The following is a 22046-nucleotide window of genomic DNA, read 5'->3' on the forward strand; positions in this document are numbered from 1 at the left end:
CACTCTGTACATTACAGTTTCTGTACCACAGATTGCAGCTGAGGTATTTTACCATGTTCAAAACTTCACAGACCTTGATACCAGAATATTCCCCATGCTATCATGTTATTTGAGTGAATACATCCAAACACAGTCAACACATTTCTTTCACAGTGTACAGGAACAGGCAGTTCAGCTTTACAACCTGAAAACTTGTCATTTCTTAGAGTGGATGCCTCCATTAGAAAAGGATGCAGCATTAACGCTTCACCAGAAGTTCTTACTGCTTTTAAAAGGACTCTCAGACAGATGATTGGACGGCAGACGAGCAGGTAGCACCATGCACTGTGTGCCCTTTATGCCTCAGCAGCTGGAAAAGGTCCACTTAGCACCTTAGTGTGATAAAACTGTGCCTGAAAAAGGCTCTGATTGGTTGGAAATACACACACAGAGACACAAACACAACCTCAGGCACATTAAAAGTGTTCAGGTGATAATGAAGCTATTAACAACATCCTAATTTGTCACCCTAGTGATTTAGTCCTTCACATGATCACCTGATAACCACAGATCTGAACTGGATTTCAGACACTGAAGACTGCACTGCCTTTGAGACAAAATGTTGACAAAGGTCAAATTTTTATTTACAGGTTTCCAGTGGTGGACAGAAAGAGACGCGGAGTGCTTTTGGGGAGGGACAAGAGGAAGGAAAAGAACAGGGATAGGGGAGTTGCCATAGAGACTAAGGATCAGTTAATGTTGCCCTAGGAACAGCAACAGATGCTGAAGTTAATGAGACGCTACATTGACAGCACACTTGATAAGGGTACAGTTTCAGTTTGATACAGACACACATGAAATCATCAAATGGACATGTAATAGTTTAAACTCCACTGTGCCATCGATTCATTAATACTGTGTGTCAGCTCTGTGCAGAGCCTACGCCATTGTGAGCATTTGTACTTGTGTGGTGGTGTGTCTGTGTCACTCTGCAGTTACACCTACAAAACACTAGTCAGCAGTGTGAAGAAGTGCTGTGAAGTTAAGTTGATTCAAAACACACATTAAACACACATTAAACATGGCTTAATAGAGATAATTCCAAACACAAGTACACAAATCAGCTAGACTAGAACTTTCCCCACAAATACAACATGCTAATGTTTTTAGCACAAGCCTATGGCATTTTACATTGTATAAATTAGCCTAGCAGCTAGCAGACTTTTCCTCTACTCATATGAAGCCAGGGACAACAGCAACATTTAACAAAGGTAACGTTAACATGTTTTCCAAACAAATACAACATGCTAACGTTATTAGCACAAGCCTATGGCATCTTACATTGTATAAATTAGCCTAGCGACGAGTGGAGATTTCCTCTGCTCATATGAAGCCAGGATAAATCACACATTAGACTTCAAATGCTATTTTAGTGGAGGCTTTATTGTCTTCACAAAAAGCTTTGTTTCCACTGAGGGAAATGGTTTCAGCTCACAGACACAGACAGGAGGTCTGCTTCTCGGTGAGGTGTAGTTACATTTCTGGGGAGGTGCGCGTCAGGCTGGCGTAGGGTACAGCGTAGGGTACGCCATTGATTCGATGCAGAAGTATAAATCCCGCACAAGTGCTTTGTTAACTGGGCTCTATCAAAAGATGCCACTTTCCTCAGTTGATCTCACTCTGTTGAACCTTTCAGTCGCCGACTTAAACTACATTTTCTACTTTTTTGAGTTGTTGAACTTACGACTTTTTATTTTACTTTTCCTCATCCTTTCATTTTTTCTGTGTTCTTGTTCTCGCTCCAATGCTTCTCTTTGAATCAGCTCTGTCGGGTTTTAAGTGCTATATGATTTGAGGAAAATTGTAACTTTTCCTGCTAGCACTAATGACCTTGAGGCAGTGGGTACTGTACATTGCCAACAGCCATGTAATTTGTTGTTGTCATGACAATAATGCAGCAAAGATTGATGTTGCTGAAGTCCGTCTCTTCTTTGACGATGGAAGTCCGAGAAGACAAATTGGAACACAAACAGGGTGCGAGCTCATGGATCAGTACAGGTAGGGACAGTAGAGGATGCACTGTAGAGACAGAGAACATGTTGCTGTCTAGGTTTTTGTGGTAGTGGGTTTTTGGTAAGTGATTGCACGGCACAAACCTCAGTGGGAGGCAGTCAGTTACAGCAAAGCCTCCGCTTTCAGCATCTTAATTATGCAAAACAAGTAAACAAGCCAGGCACTGGTGCTTTTCTGTACCAGTCTGTGAAATATGGAGATATCCTAAACCAGCAGGCAGCAGGGGACAGAGATGAGAGAGGAGGAGGGGAGACAGATATAAAAATGTTTTGACTGAGTGCCATCAAAGAACAGTCTGAGCTGAGCACCAGACAACTACACATCCTACATTCAAAGTTCAAATTCCTGCCATGTGTGCGTTAAATTATACTGAAATGTTTCAAGAGCCTTTCACCATTTACAGGTGGCTATAAAAATTGAAAGCTGTATTTCAAAAGGAGGAGGTGGAGAGTGAGATAGATGGGGCACAGACTGAGCTGTCACTGCTATGAAAATAATCTTCCAGCAGCCTGGAAGGAGAGCGAGCAGGATGGAGTGATGGGAACGTGTCTGGTGCTGCTGTTTTTACCATCCTGCCGCTGCCTGATGAGCGACTGGCTGTGTCACAGGTGGACGAATCCTAAAAATGGAATTGAAATGCCACCTGAGGCTTAATATAGAGGTGAATTTGTTTTATTAGCAGGGGACTGAGTTTGTCCAATAACACCAAACAACAGGAAGTGAAGGCTAACAATAACCTGCTCTCACCCTTAAGCAGGATTTATACTAGACCATCAGCTCTGTGCAGAGCCTACGCTGTTGTGAGCATTTCTACCTGTGCGCTGGTGTGTCTGTGTCACTCTGCAGTTACACCTCCAAAACACTAGCTGGATTAGGATTTCTGTGAAGTGCTGTAAAGTTTAGTTTGGTATTTCAGATCTGCAGGCCAGATAGCAATTACACAGTCATCCGAACAAAAGATAAGCTTGCTAACATTATGCTAACTGAATGCTAACAAAACGACAGCTAATCATGCATCATTAACCTACCGCTGTCTTGCAAAATGAAACACATAATGTTAGCCAGTCTTTGTGTCTGACTGTACGCCATATTTGGTGTTTGAATCTTATTCACTGAGTTCTGTTTTGTGGATGGCTCTTACCCTTATCTTTTCCAAAATGGCCGACTCGTTCCCATTCCCTAGAAGTGGTTTAGATTTGTTATAAATCCAAAACATGATTTTAGATATTTTTTATACTTTGCTATGCATCATCCCAATATCCAGGTTATCCACATACCACAAATGCAGCTGATTCATTTGTTTCCATCACATTCTTGAAATTGCCTGTGTGATTAAACCCAGGATAAAGTGACAGGCTGGCACCTACAGTAATAGTAGTGCTAACAGATATGAATGTCACATTTCCCATTTTCCCTGTCGCTCTTCATTCTGTGGATTAATTTCATCTCACTCAGCATGGATCCTCGTCCAATTAGCTTTCAGTTATAAGAGCCGGAGCTCAGCGCTCTGTGCTGCTGTCCGCCACAGCCGACAGACTGAATGCCCTGCAGGACAGTGAGGATGATGGTAGGAGGAGTAGGAAAATTATGGTGGACATTTGATGATGGCGGTGGGAGATGTTGTAAACAGGCAGTTATGTTGTTGTGTGTGACAGAGAGACGGAGACTGCTATGGGTGGAGTAGATACGTCTACGTTGGCTGGGGGCGCCACATTCATTCATTATGAATAATGAACTTAGCAGTTGCAGCTGCTTCACAGGGAATAGTTGAGCCGCTGGGTATTATGTCATTAATTAATGAAAGTGAATGAGACGCTCCTTCCTCTCTCAATTATGCACTATTTAGGCAAATTCTTTCTTTTCATCACCGAGTAATGCAAGAAAATTGGTGACAATGAGAAACACATGGTCGGGAGAAGATTTGTGTGTTGGCGAGATGGAAATACAGACAGGATGTGGGGAGCAGCAGGCCAGCTCCTGAGAGGACCAGCCAGTCAGTGTTCACTGTAGCACTAATGTTGAACATATACCAATATATTCTGGATAATAACATTTATTCTTAGAGACAAAATCTAATGTTTTTTGTCAGATGAATCTGTGTAGCTGAAGGTAAAGTTAAAGTTTTTTATTGGGAAGTTGACCTTGTACAGTCGTGCTGCCTGTGTGTACTTTAAGCTTCTTACTTGCATTTCTTTCTACTTCACTACATTCGGAAGGGAAAATGTATATGTCTTACTCTTACTAGATGTACGACAGCTGACAGCTGTAGTTACTATACAAATGAAGACTTAACAACAAAACCAACATGTGATGAACATATAAAATTAACTGCATTGTCAAATATAATTATGTGTCCTTACTTTTTTAAAAGTTTTGATACTTTAAGAACATTTAGTTTAGGACTGCCCCCTGATAGTCGACCAAGCATTAGTCGACCAGAAACGTCATTCGTCTGCAAGATTTCATTGGTCGCCCAGACACAAAAAACCCCCCAAACAAACATGAAACTCTAAACTGAGCTGTGCCTTGTCAAAATAAATCTAAACCTATATGTCTGGACCATGTGGGACTTTAATTTGAAAGGACAGACACAGGAAGTGTCCACACTCAGCAGTCAGACAGGAGTCAGGTTAATTTCCAGGGCTGGTACCTGCGGTTATTCCACAGGCTAGTTAATAACATGTCGGGCAGGAAATCCAAAGTGTGGGATCATTTTGAGAAGGTGAAGGACGAACCCAAGGTGATATGTAAACTCATCTTCATTGGTCGACTACAAACATGACGTATCATCTGAAACATGGAAGTAGCTACATGCCCATTAGCCCACAGCGTCATTAACAGGCGGCTCGCTCAGTGTGTGACGTGCACTTGTAGATAAAATATAGGCCTATATTAATGAAGGTTCATTAGTACGGTTTTGTATTTCTCTGTAATGTAGCACAGTGTTAACAATGTTACTGATACTATTCTTTCTCACACCTTCAACTCAAACCACCAAAATATATCATTTAATCATTACATTCATATCAGAAACATGCAGGCGACCAGTCCACTGATGGACCCTGATGAGGACTGTTGGTCCACTAGGAACAGTCTTAGTCGGGGGCAGCCCTACTTCAGTTGATACACCTGTACTTTTACTAAAGTAGAACTTTAACTTGTTTTTGGTACTTTCACAGACAGAAGCACATTGCATTGACAAAGGGAAAAAAATAGACACCGTTTGAGTTAATACCTCATTATTAAGAGAAAAGATTTCGTAATTGCGAAATCAGGATTTTGTAATTCTGAGAAGAGGTCTCGTAATTATCAAACCAGAATGCTTGCTTTACGGTTGTATGCCTCCACATCCATCCATCCATCCATTTTCATCCGCTTATCCGGGGCCGGGTCGCAGGGGCAGCAGGCCAAGCAAAGAACCCCAGACGTCCCTCTCCCCAGCAGCACTTTCCAGCTCCTCCTGGGGGACCCCAAAGCGTTCCCAGGCCAGACGAAATATGTAATCCCTCCAGCGTGTTCTGGGTCTGCCCTGGGGCCTCCTACCAGTGGGACGTGCCCGGAACACCTCCAGCAGGAGGCGCCCAGGAGGATCCTGATCAGATGCCCGAACCACCTCAACTGACCCCTTTTGACGCGAGGAGAAGCGGCTCTACTCCGAGCTCCTCACCCTATCTCTAAGGCTGAGCCCAGACACCCCACAGAGGAAACTCATTTCCACCGCTTGTATCCACATCCATGCCTTTGAAAACATAGATGCCTCACACACCTTTCCCCTCAACAGCACAGAAGATCTATACAATCAGCACAGTTTCAAGATGGACACCCAAGAATAGCGTCACCAATTCAGTATCTGACCGAATGTCTCCCCTTCTGTTCCTGTGATATGACATTGAGTAATGGCCTGAAAAGTGTTTTATGCAGAACATTATGATGTCTCAGTGAAGCTGACCTTTGACCTTGTGGATATCACCCCATCATTCTATCCTGTTAGACATTTTTGTGGAATTTTGTCATTTGAATTCTCATGTTATGGCCAAAAACATGTTTTGTGAGGTCGAAGTGACCTTTGGCTACCAAAAGCTAATCAGTACATAGTTGAGTCCAAGTAGACGTTTTTGCCAAATTTGAAGAAATCCCCTCAAGGTATTCTTGAGATTTAGCGTTCATGAGAATGGGACGGATGGATGAACAACCCGAAAACATTATTCTTCAGCCACCTGGCCGCAGATACCACCTCCAAAACTGGAAATACCTAAGTTTATATCCATGAAGCGTTCGACTTCCTGCCGGTCAGACTGAGCTTTCCACCTGAACTATCCCAACAACTTGAGATGCCTGTGCAGTCTTGATATACCATTATTAATGCCATTCACATTAAGTGACAGTAATATTACCCGAGAAGGAAATAAAAGTGGATTTAAAGTCTTACCCTGTAGCCAGTGGCGAAGGTTGATAACTAGGCTTAACTTCTCTCATAATTACCAGATCCTGATTGCATAATTAGAGATATTTTCCCGGAATTACATGATCTTTTCTTGTAATCAAAAGATAGTAACTCATAATTACCAGACGATGTGTCTATTTTTTCTTTCTTTTGTGAATGCAGTGTGTTTCCGTGGTCACTTGGATAATGGCTGGTAATGAACGCTGTTGTCTTCTTTACCAATTACCCCGACTTCTGGTGGGAACGTTCTCTCTTTGTCTGCATGTGTATGTGTTACATACTGTGTGTTTGTGTACTTTTCCGTGTCCACACTTGTGCATCATCGCCTGCATTAGCCGGGTACAGATCTCCATGTTCTTCCGTCATTCATCTCTCTATCATCAGACTGGTTTCCAGGGAGCCGCTCTCTTGCCTGACGACTGTAATTAATGCAAAGACACCACTGAGTGGAACAAACTCTGTGACCTGTGGCTAGAAGCTGAGTAGATTAGCATAGTGGAATACCCTCCCTGGGGTCTGTAGCATACAGTATTAATAACCATCCCCCTCCTCACACACACACACACACACAGTTAGCTTTCAATGCCATCATCCATCCTCCCTCCATCAGCCCCTGATTTTTCAGACGATACCCCCACCATCACCACCAAACATCCCCTCGAACCATTCCCCCCCAACCCCCTACATGGCTGGAGCCAGCAAACTGATGAGGAGCCAGTTGCCATAGCAACAGGAGGCAGTTGCTTTGGCGACTAATGGGAAGAGGGGCTAAGGAGGAAACAATGGATGTTTAACGGGGATGGGGATGTTGTGACGGGCTGCAAAGGAGATGCGATTGAGCTATATATAGACGTCACTAAAGACATTGTCTCCCTCCATCATCCATGTCTCCCAGCACCCCCCGCTGAGATTATCCTCCTCTCGCTCCACACCTGTGTTCATCACTCCTTCCTTCATTTCTGCCTTTCAGAGGTGAATTAGCATGTTGGGAAAAATACCTGGCTGTATTGAGGCCAAAGCAAAGGAATCTCTCACCTTTTTTTAGCTGACGTCTGGCAGTCTCAGGGTACCACAGCTCATGAATCAACTGCATGGGGATGTGTAGTACAACCTAAATACACATCACACAATAAAGCAAGCTGGACAATGCAAAAAACAAAACACCTGACTCTACCTTACCAATCTGTAGTGTATAATCCAAAGTAAATGGGGAGACGTGTCCTACTCCACTTCTGTTAGTTAAACAGCGCATTATCTTGGGACAAAGTAAGGTGCAAGGACCAAAAGGGCTGTATTTGGTCAGTGTCATCTCCCATTCCCTTTAAATAGCAGCTAAATATGCCGCCATTCTGACTGAGACCATGTTTCTGTTGGTCAATGGCGCTGTCGCTTTGGCTACCTCAAAATTGCAATCCACCAACAATGCACCACAGCTCATTTTAAGACCAACACATCCATGGACACAGATGGGCACAAGTACATTTGCTCCTGACACAATGTGAGCGCCAACAGGGAAAATAACAGCTGTGTTGGTGTGAAACTAGCGATGACAGTTGCGCTACGACCCATTGATTGTGATAGAAACACCTTCTTGATTTAGAATTCAAGACACAGCAATATTAAAAACTATCACATCACAGATATGAAGCTATTTTTAACAGTTTGTAAGCGTCCCAGCTGGCCCCAGACATCAAAATGACATCAGACAGATGTTGGACTCTTAAGACAGATTTTTACGTGTGCATCAGCTTTATGTGTGAGTATTTATACTTGTGTGGTGGTGTGTCCGTTTCACTCTTTAGTTACACCTCCAAAACACTAGTTGGCGGTTTAGTTTCTGTGAAGTGCTGTGAAGTTAAGTTGATTCAAAACACACCTAAAACACATTAAACACACGTTAAACACACATTAAACATGGCTTAACAGAGACACAAATCAGCTTCGCTATAACTCGCAGCATTCACAGACAAACACTTTCTTCATCTGGACACATTTTCTCCACAAATACAACATGCTAACATTATTAGCACAAGTCTATGGCATTTTACATTGTATAAATTAGCCTAGTGGCTAGCAGACTTTTCCTCTACTCATATAAAACCAGGGACAACAGCAACATTTAACAAAGGTAACGTTACAAAATTTGGCTCCATTACAACTCACAAATTTCACTGACAAAACAACTGTCTTATACTAAACACGTTTTCCAAACAAATATAGCATGCTAACGTTATTAGCACAAGCCTATGTTATTTTACTTTGTATAAATTAGCCTGGCAACTAGTGGAGATTTCCTTTACCCAAGTGAAGGAAGGGTGCACATCACGTATGGCGTAGCTCCTTAAGGGCGAGATTAACAGCAAAATAACGGGGACTGTAAATGATTGTTATTGCCATATTAATGCCATTGTTATTGTTGCAATTGTTACATGTCACACCCGTCATGCCTCTTTTGCTTCCATGATGCCGGCAGGTTGTTTATAATCACACACTGGAGCAGCATGATGCCGCCGTTGTTTGGTGTAAAAATGCAAAGCCAGCATAAAGAAGGGACTTTGTAGCGGCACAATAGCGTGATCTCTGTGGTAAAAATAGCTGGTGACATTTACAATCTTTTGCAGACGTTTGGTTTTAGTCTGTAAACCTCATGACTAAATGTCGTTATTCTACGTCAAGATGACATTGGCATGAGATATTAGGAAGAAGTTGGATTTAGGTGATTTAACAACATAGTATTACATCAACAAAAAAATCTGTCATCACTGTTTTACATCAAATTTACATTGGCATTAGACGTTGGACTGACACTGAACTTTGCTCACCTGATGTCACAACCCAGATTCAGCCAAATATCAATGTCTAATGACGTAAGTGGCCAGCTGGGATCACATGCTGTTTGTTTTGTTATGAAATGTCAGATTGAAAATGAGCACTGCTCTGCTACAGAGAAACTTCAGCAAAGAAAGCATCAGCTTAAATGTCGAAACAACCTCAAACCACAACGATTACAAGCTATCAGTATCAACATATATTGGTATCTACTGGTATATTTATATTCGTGTCGTATGTCCCAGGCCTACAAGACAGGAGAGCTACCTGGCAGTATAAGAAGAAACGCAGCTGTTTCCTGTCACTTTTACCCTGAATCAATGAAGCCATTTAAAGGTGGTGTGAAGCCTTTTTATTGGCCACAGCTTTTGTTTTGTCTGTATGCCCTCATAGTAGCCTGCACGGGCTATTAGACACAATGCTTCTGTCACCCAGTGGGATTATATAACACTTTGTATAGTGTGTGTGTTTGTGTGTGTCTTTGCCAGCCAGTCAGACAGGATGAGGTCATCTATTTGGTGGGCTGTGTGTGTGTGTGTGTGTGTGTGTGTGTGTGTCCATGGGACTCTGGTGTCAGTTTTGTACTTGAAGAGGCAAACAGACAGGGAGAGGAATTTTGAGACAGAAAAAGAGACAGATGTGACACACACACAGGCAGCAACAGTAACACCGACCTTGAGCATGTCTACCCACCTGCCAGCACGTCTACCTAACCACCCATCTGTCCACACCTGTGTCTGTCTGTCTGTCTGCAGGTGTGATGTGTAAAAGTGACAGTGACTCTGTGGTGTGGTGATGTGGGGGGATCAGGGGTTTTGTGATGCAGACAGACAGTAGGTCTGGGGAACGGAGCAGGCTGCAGCTGATGTGACTGTGCAGTGATTGAGGTGGTTGGCATGTTGGTGGAGGCACGCTTTCCAACTGTGGTGACAGGCTGCCTTTTCATGCTGTCCAAACATGTAGGCGTCGTCAGGAGCTGTTTGAATTAGATTGATCAGTGGACTGAAGGAGGGAAGGCAAACTCTAAATCTCCTGAACCCATTGACCACAGAATGTTTCAGACATATTGAATAGGTAGATGTGAGGATACGTTTCTTATGTCATGATCGTAATAGTGTAGCTCCTATAAAGAAACTATTTATCCCTTTATTTTGATGGTAGCACGTATAACCCCAGCTCCAAGCTCTGCAGCTAAACCTCACGTCAGTGTAATTTTGATACATTCATTTAGAACCGTGGCTAGCTCTGCACTAAAATGATCAACTTCTTCTTCATATTTACACAGACTGATCGTAACAGATGAAGGCAAAGATGTCTGCCACCTACGATTGGTTGTCCCTCGTCACATGACGTGGTGCGTGCTGATGTATTACAAAAGTTGAACTGAAGTTTATCTCAGGGTGCAGCCATCGCGCCCTAAAAAATAGGTGCTTGGGAACATGTGTGAGCTGAGGTGGCATCGCTCTGGCATTTGAGCACACCTGCTGTGAGTCTACATTGAAAACAATGAATTGAGGGCGCAAAAAATGCGGCATGTGTACGGCCAATAAAAAGGCCTTGTTCAGTGATTGGTTGTACTAAAATACCCCCTAAGAAGACAGATGTTCCGTTTTTGCGGCAAGTACATTTTGTGTTAATGGTTTTAAGCCTGTTTTTCGCTAGCTAAAGTAAACATTAGCATTAGCATTATCACAGTTAGCCAAAGCTGTACACGCACCGCTTTAATAAAGCTGGCAGCTTGTGTTAGAGTTAGCACCACCCCCTGTCCAACTATGGTTGCTGCTGGTTCCAAAAATGCAAGATGGCGACGGCCAAAAGACAAACTCGAGCTCTACAAACCATTGGATGATGCCACGGAGGCTACACTCATTATTTTATACAGTCCGTAGTGGGCATGGTATCTGTATATACTTTCTACATCCCAACCCTCACCTATGGTCATGAGCTCTGGCTAGTGACCGAAAGAATGAGATCGCAGATACAAGTGACCCAAAATGAGTTTCCTCAGATGGGTGTCTGGGCTTAGCCTTAGAGATAGGGTGAGGGGCTCTGATATCCGGAGGGGGCTCGGTGTAGAGCCGCTGCTCCTTCGAAAGGGGTCAGTTGAGGTGGTTCGGGCATCAGATCAGGATCCACCTGAGCACTTCCGTTAGAGGTGTTCCAGGCATGTCCCACTAGTAAGGGGCTCCGGGGCAGACCCAGAACACGCTGGAGGGATCACATATCTCGTCTGGCCTGGGAACACCTTGGGGTCCCCCAGGAGGAGCTGGAAAGTGTTGCTGGGGAGAGGGACGTTTGGAATACTTCGCTCAGCCTACTGCCCCCACAACCCGGCTTTGGATAAGCGGTTGAAAATGGATGCATACTTTACTTAAGATATAAAACTAAAGATTTCAGTGTCAGTCAAACTGGCCAACTGATTCTCCACAATATCAAGTATAAAACATTCACTTGAAAAAATAATTTAATCTGTTTTGCTGAATAAAAGGATTATTATCTCATTAATTCAGAAAAATAAGCAGATTTTTCTCATGGAAACTTTTCTCAAAATTCTGAGATAATCTCGTTAATTCAGAAAAATGGGGCAAATATTTTTGTCTCAAGTAAATGCAAAAAGCTCTCTTTATACTATTTTTGCCTTTTTGCACACCTGATAGAATAACAGGATGTGCATGCACTACTTTGTGGCAACACATTACCCACCAAACTTTTGAAGATGACCTGGTCAAACAGGCATCTCAAGGAAAAACCACAAACTTACCCCAAACCCTAAAACCATGCTCTGCTGCCTGATTGTTACTGACTCGCCCCCTGCTGCGCATCTCCTCACACTTCCATGAAGTCAGTCTCATGGTGGGTCACCAAAATACCAAACCTGCATGCACCCTGATGAAAATGCCACATCCCTGGAGCAAAGTCCCGCCATTCACTGTGTTCTGCCACAACAACAACAGCAGAGCTCGTATTGTCCAGCATGGAGCTGTGCTTGCATGAACACGGTTAATCAGATGGAAATCCTTCAGAAGCTTCAAAGTGAAAAGCAACAGTTCAGGCTGTAAAAAGCTTCACTGGCTGCAACACACGAGGAACAAGACAATATGTTCCTGCTGTGCCATTTCACTGTGAGATTGATGTGTTAATGGAAGTCATATTTTTGGCTCACTGTAGATGAAATGATGCCAACTCATCAGGTAAGAATGGGACATTATTTCTCCATTGATATGAAACAAAAACACATACTGCGTGTATATGAGAGAGCAGGATTCTTACTGAGAGGTTCTGTCCTTCTTTGTGTGCTCTCATAATATTTACTTTTGCTTTCAAACTGCTCCCCACTTTTCCCTTTTCTAATGCCAGCTTGGCATGACTCTTTTTTCCAGTGGGAAAACACTAAGGGAAACAAAGCTCTTGTTCATTTGGTGTTTTATGAAGCAATTCTTCCTCTAGGTATAAAGAACCATTTGCAGTTGTGCTTTTGTTTAGTAAACCATCCGAACCCCAAATGAACAAGATTGTAAGAACCTTTTAAGATAAACCTTTAGTGGTGGGAAAAAGTCTTTGCAAAGTCGCGTTTGACATTGAAATTAGTATTAAAGAAGGTAAAGTTCAGGGTTAGGATAAAGGTAGGATTTGTATTTCTTTTTCCATTTAAAGGCCCTCAAAGACATGTGCATGTGTGCATTGATGTACCATTCAATGTACTTCATTGACATTCAGTGCAACTGCTCCAAAGCACCAACAAATCCTTAAGTGAGCCAGAAAAAGAACTTTTCAGAGTCTCTTGTTTGTTGGAGCAGAAAGCAAGATGCAGTGGACACACCAGACAGAAGCGTTGTACCCTTCAGCCTTGCATCTTGTCCTGTTGGGTGTCAGGTGTAGAGATGATGTGTATCTCTCCACCGCTGTTATCCCAGTCCAGCTCTCCTGTTTACTTTCACTTCCTGTGTCATTTGTTGCCCCCTTTTCTTAATTTTTGCCTATCTGTCCTTTCTTCTTCACCTTCTTTCCTCCTCAATCCTTCAACAATCAGATCTTCCTTTCTTTCCCACCTCCCCATCCTTCACTTTCTTCTTCTACTCATTATCCTTTGCGTCTGTCTCTCGCCTCATCCGGCTGCCCACATAATTTCTTTCTTTTCCTTCCAAAGATGTCCAACTGTCATCCCTACTTCCACAATCAGTCTTCATCCCTATCCTCTGCTTCTGCCTCCCTCTTCCTGCCCTCATCTGTGTGTGTCTTCCTCACCCTCTGTCCCGCCGTCTCTCACCCTGTCCCTGTTTGCCTGTCTGCCTGTTATAAATCATTGTTTTCTGCCGACGTTCAGCCTTCAGTCCAAACCGACAACTACAGGAACGCCTGTAACCGCCGGCTATTTTGACTGGCACTGGACACACACACACACACATACAAAGCTCAGCCCAGGACAACAAGCCTGTCTCTCTCCCTGTTGTCTAACATTAATTCCCCATCACATACTGACCTTTGCCTAAATTGCATGCTGGGTAGTCACAGGCTGTCCATCATTCATATATAACATTGAGAGTTTACCTATATTGTGTGTCCATCCATCCCATTCTTGCGAGCATGATATTTCAAGAACGCCTTAAGGGAATTTCTTCAAATTTGGCACAAACGTCCACCTGAACTTAATGAAGAACTAATTAGATTTTGGTAGTCAAAGGTTACGGTGACCATGCCTTCGTCTCATTCTCGTGAAAGCAATATCTCAAGAATGACTTGAGGGAATTTCTTCAAATTTGGCACAAACTTCCACCTGGATTTAAGGAAGAACTGATTAGATTGTGGTAGTCCAAGGTCACAGTGACCTTGCCTTCGTCTCATTCTCGTGAAAGCAATATCTCAAGAATGACTTGAGGGAATTTCTTCAAATTTGGCACAAATCTTCACTTGGTCTCAAGGATGATCTGATTAGAATTTGAGGGTCAAAGGTCAAGGTCATTGTGATCTATCAAAACATGTTTTTGGCCATAACTCAAGAATTCATACACTTCAAATGTCTAATAGAATAAAACTGTAGTTTGGACGTTTTGTGCAGGATATTGTTGACCAGTACCTGCAAAGAGTTTATGGTTGTGATTCTTCCTTTTGATGATTCACAGGCTTCTACTGTGAAACATCTGTGCAGGAAGGGTTATATTTCACTGATTGATCAATGTAGCAGTTGTACTATGGACTGTATAAAATAATGGGCGTGGACAGCATTATGTTTCCCACTCGTTTTTGGACCCCCATTTTAAAGCCTCAAGTTCAGCAGGTGATCATTTTGACAAGAGGCTGGGGCTGTGGAGGAGCAACAGTGGATCTCCATCCTTCAATATGCGTAACTTTTAGCCTTAATTGACCTTCCGCTAAGCCCCGCCCCTTTGTGATTTTTTGGAACAGGGAAGGAACGTATACCTTTTTCCAACCTCTCCAGGTATCATTGATACTCGTGCCCCAGCTCGAAAACCAGCCTGAAAATGAAGGAAATCCGAAAGACTGCATTGGAGTCATTGGAGCACAGTTGCATCGTTGTCGGATTATGATTGGCTGGTTTGCGTCTGGGGAAGGGAGTGTTGTGTAAAAATGTACCCCTGTGCTGCTGTCTTGAACAGGTCAATTAGTGTGCGTGACAAAAACTGTTTCTGTTTTGTACCAGGCGGTCAACATGTTTATTTCAGCTGTTAAGTTGGGCATTTTAACATGAGGAGAGTCTATGGGGATAGAATCGGTTTTAGAGCCAGCCTCAAGTGGCCACTAGAGGAACTGCAGTTTCTGGCACTCTGCATTGGCTTCATTTTTCAGCCCTCGATGTTGCTGCTTGTCGACATGGAGGAAGTGTTGAGTTTGCATCAACAGCAAACAGAATAAACAGCATATTAAAACAGGAGCGGATCAGACAGCAAGGAGACGTCTTTTGTGTAAAAAATATGATAAATATCTAAAATACGTACTTACTGGAAAGACATGTACTTCCTCTCTCTGATTTAGGGCTGTTTAAAACTCCACACTCTGCAGTTGATGTAAATGAAGTCCGAGGCCTCTGTTGCACAATGTAAAGTGTTTGGATTCTTTTAAAGTTTTGCTTTATGAATCAGTTGCTTTTCAGTTTCCTGAGCACAAAGTCACAGTAACACCTCAACTTCATTAGAAATCACAGTTTTGGTGCAGTCAGGAAGACAGAGTAACAGCAATGGAGCTGAAAGTGTTTCTGTGCAACCTGCCAAGCTGAGTTCCTGTTAAATGCTTACAGGCTCGACTCCGCGTGTTAGTCGGCGTTAGCTGGAATTGTTTGTGTGTGACTGTATTTGTGCATGTATGAGCATGTCTGCCTTTCATGAACCATTTCTTAAATGCTACGTGGCAGAGTGATTACCCAGGTGGATACGCTGTGAGCGTACATGTGTGTTAATGTGTGAGAACTTGCATGTTTTTTGTGTATTTTTGCATAGCCTCTGATTATCCAAGTGTGTGTGTTTGAGCATGGTAGGAGTATGGGGAGGGGGGGTAATGGAGTGTGATTCTCCACATGTGACCAGATGCAGTCTGACAGACTACAAGGTCTCTTTACCAGAGGCTTTACTGCTCATCTGTCTCCCATAACTCTTCCCATCTTCCCTTCTTCCTCCTCTTCTTCTCTCACATAGTGAACACTTGGATTGTAAATGCTGAGAGATGCGCTTATGGTCTTACACATGCTTATTGCTATTATTTCTTTGGTCTTTCTGGCTCCTGCTGTCGCCCTCTCTTATTGATTTGTCCCCTCTGTCTTTCTTGCTATCTCACACATGCACATGTTGAAGCAAATCGTGTCTGCAGCCTTAAAACAAGGACCATGTACTTGTTTATAACAAGGCAGTTTTACAAAGTTCTCCTGGAGAGACAGTAGACTAGACTTTAGATTTGAGCCTAGAGTGTTTTTTCAGACAAAAGAGAGGAGCTAATAAAGTAGAAGGTGTGTGAAGCGAAGAGAAAAACTGGAAGGAACAGGTCAAATAAAGATCAGTGTTAGCCAGGAATTCATTGTATTGCTCTGGAGGGCATGGATGTGAGGTGTGGGGCGGTATGGTTGGGAAAGATCTTGAGTCAGAAATCCACGCTCCCCCTGAAGCGCCTGTTTCAGCCCTCGCTCTATCCTCCCCGGGGGACGACAGAGCTCTGTGTGTGTGTGTGTGTGTGTGTGTGTGTACGTTGCGCTTTTTACCATGAGACACAGCGAGAGAAAGAAAAGGGGCTGAGGGGAGAAAAACGTGGAGTGAAAGAGAAAACTAGAGGGGAGGGGGCTTACTCACTCCACCACAGTGGGTGGGATCTGAGAACTGGCAACCGCCAATTGGCAGCCACAACTGGGTCACATGACCACTGTACTTAATCAGTGAGAGAACCAAAGAGAGGGAGAGAGAGAGAGAGAAAGAGGGAGGGAACGAGGGAGCGATCTGCACATCCAGTTCACTCTCAGTGTGAGTTCAGAGCAGAGACACAGCACGAGAGACTCCACACACACACACACACACACACACACACACGTACACATATACACACACAGTGCAGAGCGCACCTGAGTGACTGAAGGAAAAGGAGCAACAGCGCAAGACAAAGGAAAGAGGGAGAGAAGGGAAGAGAAGTGGTGAAGATTACCTTTGGACACCTGAGACTGAGACAAAGACAGACTGTGAAACAAAGAAAGGGGGAGAAAGAGAATAGAAAGGAGAGGCAGCATGTCTTCTCTCTCCAATCAGCAGCCTGGCTCTCCTTTCTCAGAGTACAGTGAGCTGTGTAAGGTGCCGTCCCTGACGCCCACCGTGCCGGCTCAGAGCTGGGACTGGCAGTCCCCCGCAGGCATGGACCGGGGCACCCCGAGGGGCCTGGTTGTAGGTGCGGGGGCTCTGACACCAACTGGACTCACAGATGAAGACAAGCTGTGTTTCTATGAGCAGCCGGGCAGGGGCAGCATGGATGGGGAGCTTAAGGTACCGGGCAGGGTTGGGGGCATTTCTGGAAGCACCTCGCTGGGTAACGCATCACTGGGCAGTGCAGGAGAAAGCCCAGACAGCCCTCTGTCCTCCTCCCCATCTCCATCCCCAGCTTCCCCAGGCAGACTACCCTCTGCTCTGGGATGTGGGGGTACCAGCAGGGGCTCCCTGCCACCAGTTCCTGGATCCCCAGCCAAGCGTATGGAGCTGTCATCACCCACTAGTGCAATGCCTCCACACTCAATGGGAGCCTCCCTGATGGAGGCATCCCCAGCAGATGGAGACTCACCATCTGAACCATGGAACAACTCCAGTTTTGCTGAATCCAGCCCAAAGGTCGCCATGCCCCAGGTGGCCCCTAACTACTGCGTCATTGGAGTTGTCAATGACAACCATTTGGAGAGGGGCGATGAGGTTGTTGCTGGAGCCGGGGCAGCCCTGGGGGCCCAACAGTTATCTGATGGCTCTTCGGGGGACAACAGCGAGGAGGAAGAGATAGAAGAAGTGGGGGAGGAGTTGGAGCCCTGTTTTATGGGGCGAGCTCAGCAGCAGAGGAAGGCTATGCGCCGTGCAATGTCCGAATGTTCCCACCTGTCGGTACCAACCAGTCTGGAGCTGCCTGATAAATACCCCGGTGGAGATGGGGCAGGATTGGACCAGCTGGCGTCGCCCATGGGTGGTCCACGTCGCTCACCCCACTCCATGAAGCGCTCACTTACAGTCGCGGAAGATCAGCCCCAGACCCCGCCACCTACCCTCTCGGCAGCGGGCACCACACACATCGACCTGCGGCAAGCCCCGCCTGAACCCCGCCTCTGCCTCTCCCCATTCCCACCACTGAAGGATGGCAATGCTGGCTTCCCTCTGTCACCTCTAGAGACCCCGGTGGAGAGCATTAAGGTGGAGAAGGAGCCAGGTGGCATTGTGCTCCCAGTGCCCCTCAGCCCCAAGGGCTTCAGCAGCATGGATACCACCTCTGCTCTGCCTGTGGGCTCCGACACTGACGAGGAAACTGGTCGCAAATCTGACATGGCTAAAGAATTTGACAGCAGTGCAGCGGATACTAAACTCACCACTAGCGCAGGTGTAGACTTCGGAGCTGGCAACAAATCAAGATTGGACATTGGCGGTGACCTTGCCACAGGTGGCTGTACCAGCCTTGGCTCGAACTCCACCACTAACCCTTTCATCACAGTGGATGGTAGGTGGAGGTCATGTTTGCAGTCCCCCCTTTTTAACTGTGCTTGTTCAGCAACTGACAAAGTCTGACTGGCAAACATGTTGATACTGAGAGTTTGTAGGTTAAGCTTTTACTGCCCAAAATTCTGCTTATATATAAATAACTTCCACAGACTGCCGGGAAAAGTTTTGTGGATAGGAACAATTAGATCCGACTTCAGGCAGAGTATACAACCAAAATCTTAACAGATATGGTATCAGCCCACTTTAAAAGTGCTGTGGCACCAATGTAATTCATGCTTGACAACTCATTATTCAAAGAGCATCTCCATACTTCCGTTATCATGCATGTAGATTGTGGGCGTATCGGTCTATTGATGAAGGCAGTCATTGTCCATTCATTGTTCAAACGCTTCATTTCAAACCAGACTTGGTTTCCTGGTTTAAGCTTTCAGACAGCCTGGGGTTAGAAATAGCTGCAGAGGCAGACTGAAAGGAGGAGTGTCAGACAGAGACAGCGAGTGAAAGAGAAAGGATGAAAAGCTGAGAGAAGTCGACAGCGACGGAGCAGCCCCCCGCGGGCTACTTGACATTCCACGATGGTAGTATCTGTCTCGTTGTGTTGGTCAAACACCCCGTGCCAATTTTAGATACAGATCAGGCGCAAACTGCACAGAGTGTGTGAGATGGGTTTGATTCAGAGTGCGAATGCTGGGACAACAGGTATATTGTTCTAGTTTTGGCATTTGTGGACACAGGTGGCTGCCTTCATGTGCGACTGAGTGTGTCTGTTCATGTGCATACAAATGTGCGTTGCAGCACAATAAGCTTGCAGCGTGAGGTGGTATAGTAGCTGACATTTAGATGCAGGGTCACAGACGCACAGCTCATTATAGCCGATGGAGGCTCTGTCTTTGTCCAACCTCATTTTCTGTCATACTCCATGTTTGTCTACAAGGCTCGTCTCTTTCTAGCTCCTTCTCACTTCCTGTTGCTCTGAATGCTCATTAGATTCTTGGTGAGGGCGGGCAGAGCCAAGATGGCTGAAAGCGGGTCACGGTCATGTTGAATGATGACCACCTCTGAGCCAAAATGGGGTCACTATTAACTGGGAAGTGTGGCCCAGTACGGTGGTGCCTTCTACAGTGGACATGCTTCTTTTACTTTGTGCTGTCTCACACTTTTTCCTCGCTTGTCTTTTCGTCTATCTCTTTGTGTCTTTGCTCGCACGGCGTGTTTTTTTTCACCTCCCGCCACAAAGCTGAGTGTGGCAGAGGCTGCCAGCCTGTCCACTGGAGTATTAAAGGGGCAGTGATCTTTATTTTTTTGCCCCCTGAGGTCTAAACAGGAGCATGGCAGAGTCATCAAGCCACAGGCTATGTGTTATATTTATGCATCTGTTTGCTTTCTGACCAAGGTCATGGAAATGTTTCCGTTGCTTCTGTTGATGTAAAAGAAACTCACATGTCCTTGTTTCCTTGTCAGCATCTATGGTAGTGGCTGCAAATATGCAACATACCATAGCTTCATCTCTCTTGAGAGGTTGTAGGAAAGAATGATATATGAGATTTGAAACAGAAAAAGAAGAGGATTGGGTGGGGTAAAAGAAGGGGAATAAAGAAAAAAGAAGGTAGAGATGTTGGAAAACAGGAAGTATAAATACTTGATGGAATGATCATGGGAAGAAAGATAAGAGGAGAAAGAAGAATAAATCAGAATGTGGGTTAGTGAATAGAAGTACTGCACAAAGCAGAGGTCCCGCCCATTTGAGAGGAAAGGGTTAAAATGAAGTCAAACCACAAGAGGTCAGAGTTCAGTCCATCAGCTTGCATCTCGACAGACACGTAGCAAAGCCCACGCTAAACGTACGCCCGGAGTCAGTGTGTAGATCTTCTGTCACGTCAAATTATTTCTGTCTTGTAATATTTCCTGGTTTCAGGCAGACGCTCAGCTGCCTTCACTCTCAGAAACAAGTAGATAATTGTCACATAATGTTCCGTCGGCACGTTGAACTGAATGTTCTCTCCAGCAGCGGCCCTGCGTCGGGCTGTAGTAAATAGATCTGGGACATGGGCTTGTGTTTGCTTATGCTAATTGTTGTCTCAGTGCTATCATGCAGTGTCTGCGTACGTGTTTGCATAAATGTTTGTTTGTCTTTGTGTGGGCAAAGTATTTGTTTTCTGTGTGAATATGTTTGTCAGTATGTACAGTATCTGTGTATTCAGTTGTGTTCTTGCATTGATGTGTATATATTTGTGCATTTGGGCACCTTTAAACCCTTGGTGCATTTTGAAAAAGTCAGGGCTGTACTCGACTCAGTATTATCGCAGTAGAAACGAATTTGGCTGTTTAGTGTGAATACTCAATGATTCCGTCCCTTTTTTACTTGTAGAGTTTGAACTGGGTTTGGTGGGGACATTTAGGGCAGTGGCTCCCAACTGGTCCAGCCACAGGGTCCAAGTTTCTCCTTAGTCACTGTCTCAAGGTCCACACAGTTTAATATATTCAGTATCATACTTGCAACTGGAAATTACCCGAATGATCAGCACAACTTTCACATTATTTGGCCCTTAGAGCAAGTGCACTAGAGACTTAAGGCCAGTGAGCACGGCCAGACACGTCTGGGCATGGCTGAGCAGCTGACTTTGCTGAGTTTGCCCCTCTGTTAACTCGAATGGGGATAAAATCATTTAATCACGTGGCTCTTCTAGACGTTCCAAATGTTATCGGACTAAATTAATCGAATCCTGATAGTGACATAAGTCTTTTCATGGGGGTTGTGGTGTTAAAAAAGTTTATCTATGGATTTACAAACTTCTCATTCGTCATGTAAGTCAATGGGAAAAAGTCTTTTTGGGACCAATAGCATCACATGACAGACCCCACAAATTGCAGCACCATTATTTGGCTGCTACGAAAATTGGCTCCAAAGCCCGGCATACTTCCTGGGAGCCTGGTGTCTGCAGCTGCCTGTGCTGAAAAGCAGCGAGAAAGCGAGAAGCGTTCACTCAGCAGCTAAATCTGGGGACCAAAATGTCCCCAGAAGTACACTGCACACTCGCTGACGAAAAAAACTGCTTGATTTTAGAATCTCAGTTGACTGACACGTAACCGACTGATTCGGGTTGCAGAGTTATACCGGTTTTAAGGTATACCGTGATGTAAAAGTTGACTTTTATCATACCATGTACATTTGCTTATTTACCATATTTAAGAAATGGATGGAGAATTTCACCTTTATTTTAGTTATTTTCAAAAGGTAGACACATACTCCCGTTAATAAAATGGTCTTAAGTTAGAATTATAATGATAAGATGTTTGTTCAGAGCGCCCACTAGCTCTCAGAGCAGGTACCCCTTGTACGAAGGCTGTGTCCTTGCCATAGTGGCCATGGGTTCGATTCCAGCCCAAGGCCCTTTGCTGCATGTCACCCCCACTCTCTCTCTCTCTCGACCTTTCTATCTATAACTGTCCTTTCAAAATAAGGCAAAAAAAAAAATGGATGTAAAAAATGTAAAAAACAAAACTAACCTTCCCGTTTTTATTCCTTTAAGCATCATTCTGACTGA

At 44.4% G+C, this 22046-nt stretch overlaps 1 protein-coding gene across 8 annotated transcripts in view; it reads left to right on the forward strand.

The window, feature by feature from the left end:
• LOC126398118 (microtubule-associated protein 4) overlaps window positions 1–22046 on the forward strand; it is a 162049-nt gene that overhangs the window by 103858 nt on the left and 36145 nt on the right. The window contains exon 1 of one of the 8 annotated variants that reach the window (XM_050057341.1): window positions 16739–18499. The exons of the other annotated variants lie outside the window; for them this stretch is intronic. Within the exon in view, the coding sequence (XP_049913298.1) occupies window positions 17044–18499 (1456 nt within the window). The 5' untranslated portion in view covers window positions 16739–17043. Of the gene's footprint in view, window positions 1–16738; window positions 18500–22046 lie in introns of those variants that run through there. 8 annotated transcript variants of the gene reach the window in all.

Source organism: Epinephelus moara, chromosome 11, assembly GCF_006386435.1.
Source record: "Epinephelus moara isolate mb chromosome 11, YSFRI_EMoa_1.0, whole genome shotgun sequence".
NCBI lineage: Eukaryota > Metazoa > Chordata > Actinopteri > Perciformes > Serranidae > Epinephelus > Epinephelus moara.